The sequence below is a fragment of the Leptonychotes weddellii genome, chromosome X (assembly GCF_054177405.1).
Source record: "Leptonychotes weddellii isolate Sample4059 chromosome X, ASM5417740v2, whole genome shotgun sequence".
Taxonomy (NCBI): Eukaryota; Metazoa; Chordata; class Mammalia; order Carnivora; family Phocidae; genus Leptonychotes; species Leptonychotes weddellii.
In genome coordinates, this window is record NC_138385.1 from 24,919,469 (window position 1) to 24,928,411 (window position 8,943).

General features: G+C 40.5%; 1 protein-coding gene across 1 annotated transcript; it reads left to right on the plus strand.

The window, feature by feature from the left end:
- Nucleotides 1-188: 188 nt before the first annotated feature.
- C1GALT1C1 (C1GALT1 specific chaperone 1) lies at nucleotides 189-3,760 on the plus strand. Its single transcript, XM_006746210.3, has 2 exons — nucleotides 189-342; nucleotides 2,387-3,760. Exon 2 carries the CDS (start codon nucleotides 2,392-2,394, stop codon nucleotides 3,346-3,348), a length of 957 nt encoding a protein of 318 aa, XP_006746273.1. The 5' UTR covers nucleotides 189-342; nucleotides 2,387-2,391; the 3' UTR covers nucleotides 3,349-3,760.
- Nucleotides 3,761-8,943: the final 5,183 nt, after the last annotated feature.

Consider the following 8,943-nt stretch of genomic DNA (forward strand, 5'->3'; position numbering starts at 1 on the left):
GTCAGCGGGTCGTACGCACGCATGCCTCCCATTGGGTACAGGAAAGCGCGCGGGTCACGCCAGCAAGACGCGCTTCTCTGAACTCAGCAGGAGGCGGGGAATAAGGGAGCGCGGCGTGCGTGCGGGCCCTTCCGACGTCAGCACGGGCCGACGGCTCCTCCCCGCTGCCCGCGCGGTCGCGGCGTTCACTTCCTGGCCCTCCCCGCCTTTAGTGAAACCAACGAGAGGACACCCCCTGCATCTAGAGCAGCCCGACCAGGAGCGTAACCGGGTGGCGCGCGAACGTGAGAGGAAAGCCGTGCGCGGCTGCGCTTTCCCGCTTCTGAGCCGTTCTAGATGCGGGTGAGTGCTGGGGCGTCGACCCGCACCCTGAGCCGACCCGGGAGCGGACCGACCCCGCCCCTCTCCTGGGGGAAGGCCTGGGCTTTGGCCCAGTCCCAGCAGGCTTCACGCGGGGTACCCGGGCAGGTGCAGTGGGAGCGGTAGTTAGTGGGGGAGAGTGAGAGTCGCCTGCGTAGAGGCGCTGCCTTGGCCCCTCAATGGGGTTTTGAGGTGACCACGTCCTCCCTCTCATTTTTTGTTCTCCATTTCGTTCTCCTCTTCCATACTCCACCTAACTACCTTCACCTGCTAAAAAGATGCCATCGCAGAAACCACTCTGGTAGTTTTTGCCTCATTTGTGCCCATGTGCAGTTTTAAGTTTCCCTCTCCTCTGCACCAAATATCCTATCATGTACAACTCCAGTGTTACAATTTTTTGCCCCCCCCCCTCCAATGGAAAAAGAGTAATTTATGCATATGATCCATGAGTAGTATCCCCATCAGGAAGAATTCTGACATGCTATTCTCAAGCTAGGAGACACGTGTGAATTATCATATGTGGGCCAGAAATAATCCAAGTCCTATATAAATTACTTTTAGAGTGCATCTAGTAACTCCGATATTAAACAGAGCTTGTTTCCTATTAGTTCTCTTTTCCTTCTGTACCAAGTTCTGTGAGTGACACAGGAAAACCATCCTGCCTCTTTGCCCACTCCACCCACACTCAGGAATTATTCTGCCAAGCTATTCCACACCTTGGCCTTCTAATAGAAGTCAAAGTCCATTTCCTCTAGAAGAAGACCAAGAGGTGGTTTCTTTATAGCAGGATGATAAGATGGGTGCAAAATGTCAATTATGATTAACAGATTCCACATTTTTTTTTCATTTGTAGGAAAACAAGGCTATTCGGTAACTCATCTATTAAATTTTCAACAATATGAGTAGAAGCACTCTTCAGATCATTATTCTGTAATAGAAAGAGCATTACACTGATATCAGGAGATCTGATTTCTGGTTCAGTTCTACCACTGACTGTGTGACTTTGGGTCAGTTACTTAACATCTGTGGACCCTCTCTTTCCCTATCTGTAAAATGAGAGAAATGATATTAGGTAGCTTCTAAGGTTTCTTTCAACTTTTAAGAGACAAAGGGAAAAATCTAAGTAGCTCAGTAGAACATTCCTTGTGGAGATACAGAGGAGATTGGGAAATCTCAACAGTTGTACTTAAGGTTGGCTTTTCTTTTAATTTCTAATTGAAATCAAAGTGTAGACTTTTCCCTTTTTATTTCCCCAAAGAATAAGAAAATGCCTTTGGAGGAAATAAAAATGTTCATTAATGGTTCCCCAGATATGCCTATATTGAGTCAGTTCTCATCCAGATAATTTAACTATTTTCATTATGGGCTTTTATTAACATTAGTTGGTTGGGATACTGTATTGGAAACCATTTAGTCTTAGGAATGAAAGAGTAATATTAACATGTACGGTATCAATCTCAAGAAATTTGCTGTGGATGTACTCAAACACCTAAAGACAGCAGCCATCAGTTAAATAAAGCACTAGGTTGAGAACAGAAATGCCAGCACAGATACCATTGGTGATTTGCTAATTGTAGGTGGTTTTATCTGTTCAATTTAAGGTTTTGATGTAATGTCCATTTACATCTATGGAAGTATTTAAATAATATAAATGCAAGCTTTGAAATGAAATTCCTTCAGAGAATGATGGACTGACAACCTCTGTAACATTGGTTTCTAGGGTTAATGTTTTGATTATTATTTAGTTAATTAATAGGTGAAGTGCAAAATGGCCTCCCAGAAAGTTCTAGTGCATAGAGGTGTTGTAAAGTTCCAGTTTATACAGAACGGTGATCAGATACCATTGGAAGCTAAAGATCCTTAGACCTCTTGGTATTGGTACTCTATGCAACTAACTTGATTTCAAACTTGGGAACTTTATTTTAATGTTAAGAGCAAAATGTAAGTATATAAGGTATACCAAATCAAATTGCTAGACTAATCCTTCTCTATTAAGTATCCTAAGGATCTTTTTCTTTTTTTATAGGAAAAATGCTTTCTGAAAGCAGTTCATTTTTGAAGGGTGTGATGCTCGGAAGCATTTTCTGTGCCTTGATCACTATGCTAGGACACGTTAGGATTGGTCATGGAAACAGAATGCACCAACATGAGCATCATCACCTGCAAGCGCCTAATAAAGAAGATATCTTGAAAATTTCAGAGGATGAACGTATGGAGCTCAGTAAGAGCTTTCGGGTATACTGTATCATCCTTGTAAAACCCAAAGATGTGAGTCTTTGGGCTGCAGTGAGGGAGACTTGGACCAAACACTGTGACAAAGCAGAGTTCTTCAGTTCTGAAAATGTTAAAGTGTTTGAGTCAATTAACATGGAAACAGATGACATGTGGCTAATGATGAGGAAAGCTTACAAATATGCCTTTGATAAATACAGAGACCAATACAACTGGTTCTTCCTTGCACGCCCCACTACGTTTGCTATTATTGAAAACTTAAAGTATTTTTTGTTAAAAAAGGATCCATCACAACCTTTCTATCTAGGCCACAGTATAAAATCTGGAGACCTTGAATATGTGAGTGTAGAAGGAGGCATCGTCTTAAGTATAGAATCAATGAAAAGACTTAACAGCCTCCTCGGTATCCCCGAAAAGTGTCCTGAACAGGGAGGGATGATTTGGAAGATATCTGAAGATAAGCAGCTAGCAGTCTGCCTGAAATATGCTGGAGTGTTTGCAGAAAATGCAGAAGATTCTGAAGGAAAAGATGTATTTAATACCAAATCCGTTGGGCTTTTTATTAAAGAGGCAATGACTAATCACCCCAACCTTGTGGTTGAAGGATGCTGTTCAGATACGGCTGTTACTTTTAATGGACTGACTCCTAATCAGATGCATGTGATGATGTATGGGGTATACCGTCTTAGGGCATTTGGGCATATTTTCCACGATGCATTGGTTTTCTTACCTCCAAATGGTTCTGACAATGACTGAGAAGTGAAAGAAAAACATGTATACAATCACCGTCTAGGACAGGTATTGTCACTATTTGTAGTAACGACTACATATCCAACACAACAGTATGTTTCTTTTTCTTTTTTAGTTTGGTGGCACTGGTTTAGTTGCACATTAAAGTTTAGTGGTACATTTTTAAAGAGGGTGGGGTTTTTTTCCTTAAAACACATGACAATTTCAAACATGTTGGAAAGAAATGTTTTAAGAATGATAATTTTGCAAATAAAAGATATATTTATAAATATATTTATGTGATAAATCCTAAATTATGAATCTGTGGCACATATTTTTGCTGATCGGTTAAAAAATTTAACATGTCTTTTTAGCTTTCTAAGATATGCAAATAAAATCTCTAGTTGTGAATTTGTGATTAAAGTAAAACTTTCAGTTATGTGTTTCCATTACTTGTAATGCTGGTATATGTTCTAAGCCTCTGCAAGTGCCCATGGATTTGCTTTCTCAAAATACACGACCAAGCAACAAAGGAAATTAGTTCCCAACTAATGTTAAAGTGAAAGTTGAATTCTGTCCCTGAGAGAAAAAGTGAAAATTACCTATAAAGGTTAATAATTCTCCCAGGAGCTAATTTAGTGGCATTTCTCAGCATACACAAGTTGTCTTAACTCTCTACTTCTCTGTGCAGACACTGAAATTGGAGTGGTTACTATGAAGAATCTATTATCAGTTGAGATTTCTTTACTTCTGCTAGGCAAATGAGTTCTGTGGAAGTCTCCTTTCAAGAACTTGTTTTGATAGTCTGGCAGTTTCACTTACCTGAGTGGAGTCTGGTCTTTGTTTACCTGTTCAAATTCTGAGATTTTCCCCATATTCATAGTTGCATCATATCCAACGGTTTGGGGTGTGGAGGCCTTAACCTCACCATTCACCTTGGATTACCATACCATTTGCCTAATTTCAGTGCCTGCCCAGAAGCTTTATCCAGGGGTGAGTACAGTAGCTCTTGTGCTTATAAATGTGTGAAATACTTGCTGCTGATTTGTCCTATAATTGGGCCTGCACATGCTCTATTAAGTCAGATCCATAAGCCCCCCCCCCCCCAATAGGGTGTGAGACCATGACATTTTAAAGATCACTATTTCCTGTAACTGGCCTCATGCTGTTAATGGTCTCCCACAGCTTTTGCAAGCCAAAAAGAGAATTTCCTCAAGAGGGCCTCAGGCTTCAAATTATTGATCATCAGTGCATAAAGCGCTTTTTAAAAAGTTATCTGTTTCCTTAGTGGGGCTTTTGGTTAAAATGAAGCATTATTAATTTTAAAAAATAATAAAACCTTTTTATCAAGCACTCTAATACGTGGTCTCAGATGCAACTAATACAGATCAGGTCATGGTCAGTGTAAGTACAATGATAAACAGCATCTCCCTGAATGTGACACCCAATTTATAAGTGTCACCTTGCCCCAACAACAATATATTTTAAAGAACTATGCATTTAGGGCGCCTGGGTGGCTCAGTTGGTTAAGCGACTACCTTCGGCTCAGGTCATGATCCTGGAGTCCCGGGATCGAGTCCCGCATCGGGCTCCCTGCTTGGCAGGGAGTCTGCTTCTCCCTCTGACCCTCCTCCCTCTCATGCTCTCTGTCTCTCATTCTGTCTCTCTCTCAAATAAATAAAATCTTTAAAAAAAAAAAAAAAGAACTATGCATTTATCACAACCAATTACATTAGTGTATCGAGGTATAATTGTAATAAATATATCAGAGAATGCATTCCATTGTTTGATTTCCTGGTGGGTGCTAAGGTAAAAATTGTTTTTTAAACCAAATTGATGCTCTTCAGAGGTGCCTGGCTGGCTCACTTGGTAGAGCAAGTAACTCTTGATCTTGGAGTTGTGAGTTTGAGTCCCACATTGGGTGTAGAGATTAAATGTTTTTAAGGGGCAGCTGGGTGGCTCAGTCAGTTAAGCGTCTGCTTCAACCCTGAGGTCCTGGGATCTAGCCCTCTGTCAGGCTCCCCACTCAGCAGGGAGTCTGCTTGTTCCTCTCCCTCTGCCCCTCCCCCACCCCCTGCTCATGCTCTCTCAAATAAATATTTTATTTATTTTTAAGATTTTATTATTTATTTGACAGAGAGAGACACAGCGAGAGAGGGAACATAAGCAGGAGAGTGGGAGAGGGAGAAGCAGGCTCCCTGCCGAGCCGGGAGCCCAATGTCGGGCTCGATCCCAGGACCCTGGGATCATGACCCGAGCCGAAGGCAGATGCCCAACAACTGAGCCACCCAGGCGCCCCAATAAAATCTTTAAAAAAATTTTTAATGAACCAAATTGGTGATCTTGGTTGTATTTTTATACACAAGTATTCCTTTATAAAATGTTACTTGTCTTAATATGCTGTCTCTTTGAATTTATTTGTACCCAGTCTTGTAGATAAAATCTGTTTCAGTAATACAGAAAATAGTACTATTGGGGTCCTGGTTACAGATTTGGTCACTGTGCATTCAGTAGCCAAAAAACTGTAACCCTAACCTCACTCTGTTACTGGGGAAAGAATTGCAAAGAGTGGAGGTTAATGGAAATTAATCATGGTTGTGAATATATTTTACAAATGGCTAGTGACTACCACATTGGACAACACAGGTCTAACCAGTTCCAGAAGTGTGAGATCCACTGGATGAGATGTGAAAGAAAATTTAGGGGTGCCTGGGTGGCTCAGTCAGTTAAGTGGCTGCCTTCGGCTCAGGTCATGATCCCAGGGTCCTGGGATTGAGCCCCACGTCAGGCTCCCTGCTCATGGGGAATCTGCTTCTCCCTCTCCCTCTGCCTTCCCCCCTACCCCAGCTTATAGCTCTATCTTTCTCTCAAATAAATAAAAAAAAATTATTTTTTTAAATAAGAAAATTTAAAATTTCTTCTAAAAGTTGTTTTTATTTTTCTGTATATCTTGAATGCAGTGGAAACTGCAACCTGACTTTTCACAGGCCCTAGGCCATCTCCTTGTGTGAATTTAATCACTAGATCTTCCTTCTCAAAATTAAAACATTGGGTTTGGAGGAAAATATAGATTAGACCCCTTGGCTTTTTTTTTATGTAGCTATAAGGTTGCTTGTGTATCCATTCTGATTTATAATGGCCAGATTTTTCTGTAATGCATTTAAACCCATCTACTGAGCTTTCTTAAAGCAGGGCACACCTGTATTAGGAAATTTACTGACAGTACAGAGTCTAGTGATGACGTACCACTAATTTCCCCTTCATTTGTTAAGAATATTGTGTTCCTTTTAGTGCCAGCTGACTTGGAATGATGAATTCAGTAAAGGTCTGAGTGGTTATGTGAAGAGCATTGTGTTTGGAGAAGTTGAGCGCTTTTTTGGCATACAAAGAAATTCAGAAATGTTTGCCAACCTCCCCAACAAAGGAGTCCCCCAAAGTTTCATTAAAAAATAATCACTCAATAATTCTAGTATCATCAAGGATAAAATATTTAAAGAGCAATGGGAAAATTACTTGTTTGGAAAGTATGAAATGATGGTATATATCTGGGGTCTCTACCATAATTTTTTTAAAAGAAAGATAAATCCACTTCTGGGGTTCCTGGCTGGCTCAGTAGGAGGAGCGTGAGACTCTTGATCTCGGGGTCGTGAGTTTGAGCCCCACGTTGGGTGTGGAGATTACTTAAATTTTTTAAAAAGATAAATCCAAATTTATTCATATGGCACCTGTATACTATAATATTCCTTGTATAAATTTTTTAACTTTGAGCTCAACACTAGGCCTGGTATTTTGTGAAAGCAAAAGGAGCCCAAACTCATACAGTTCGTACAGGGAGTCAAAACAATCACTTCATGAAATCTCTGCATGAGCAATAGAACAAGCTATAGTTTATTATTAGAATATGGTGGTCCTTTTGCGTTAAAAAGTCCTCAATTTGATAAATGCTATATATTTTAACCCACATAATTCTCATTTCCTTGGTTGTTTTCACTGATTCCATGCAAGAACGGCCACATTTGATTAGGCTATTGCTTTGGCAATTTGGCAAAAGCCTTAACAGGAAGAGCAGGACCTAAAAATAAGACTCAAGATTTTCACTGGATGCATGGATGGATGGGAGTGATGGAATAAGGATGTCCTGAATGGGATGGGCTTGCATTTTTTTTTAAAAATGGAATGCTTTGATCTAGTGAGTGACTAGGAGACATCCACATAGGCACTCAAAGTGTTGAATAAACGGGGATGTTCTAATAGTCAAAACACCCAGCTCCATATGATCTGACGGGAAAAGGGAAAGGCTGGTCCTAGCTTGATGGAAGAGTGAGTACTGGCGTTGGGAATCTTCTTTTCCATATTTACATCTCTAAGGCACTCACCACTAGAGGGAAGCTTCAGGGACTACTGCCCAGTCTCCACTCCAGTGCCATCCAACAGAAATAGGTGAGCCGCATGTGTTGTTTTAAATTTTCTAGTAGCCATATTAAAAAGGTAAAGACACAGGTGTAATTACTTTTAGTATTTTATTTTACCCAGTATATCCAAAGTATTGTCAGTTCAACATGTAATCAGCAGGAAAAAAAAAATAATGTGATAGTTTACATTACTTTTTTATTTAAGTCTTTGAAATCCAGTATGTATTTTAGAGTTACAGCACAGGTCTAACCAACTTCAGAAATGTTAAGACCCCCACCCCCCACCCCAAGGCTAATATGTGAAATGGGAGAAAACTTTAAGTTCCTTCTAAAAGTCCTATTTATTATTCTGGTTGTCTTGAATGCTATGGAAATTGCAACCTGACTTTTAGCAGGCCCCAGGCCATCTCCTTGCATGAGTCCAATCACTAGACCTTCCTTCTGAAAATTAAATCACTGGATCTTCTTTCTGAAAATTCAATCACTGCATCTGGAGCAATACATAGATTAGACCCCTCAGCTTTTCTCCTTAGATTATAACTGAACCAAACTGCTCCTGTCATTAATTTTAATATTCACTACTCCTTTCCCCCATTTATCTTTTGGATATATTGATAGTCACAAAGCAGCTGCTAGCCCTGCCCTTGCACATTATACCCTATAATCTCCGCCATTTAACTAACTCTCCCCCTTATATCCTTTTCTAAATGGCGTTATCAGCCAAGGCTCCTAAATGGCATAACCTTTAAATGGTCACAAGTCACCTGGCTTGAAGGTGACTAATAGAAAAAGTTCAGCCCTCAGGACTGAGTCCAGTTTCAAAAGATTCTCTCCATATACCCCACTGATGAAGAGGGAAGCAGGAAAACATTCCCTCAGAAGCACAAATAAGACCCTGTGCAAGCAGCCCATTCTTAACCACATTCAAATCCTACTTCTATTTTCCCACTGTGGATCAGAGGCGTGGCCAACTTAGACTCCTCTCCAATAACCCAGAAATAAAGATGGCGATACGACTGTGGGCTGAGGTTATTTTCTGAAATGTGAAGGGAGACTTTCTGCAAAACAGGGTTTGCAGTCAGACCTAGGTCCAAATCCCAATTCTGTATGTATCTTCAGGAAAGTTATATAACCCCTCAGGTGCCTTAGTTTCCTCAGTTGTAAATGAGAATTAAAATTTACCTCATGGAATCATACTAAAGATGAAGCA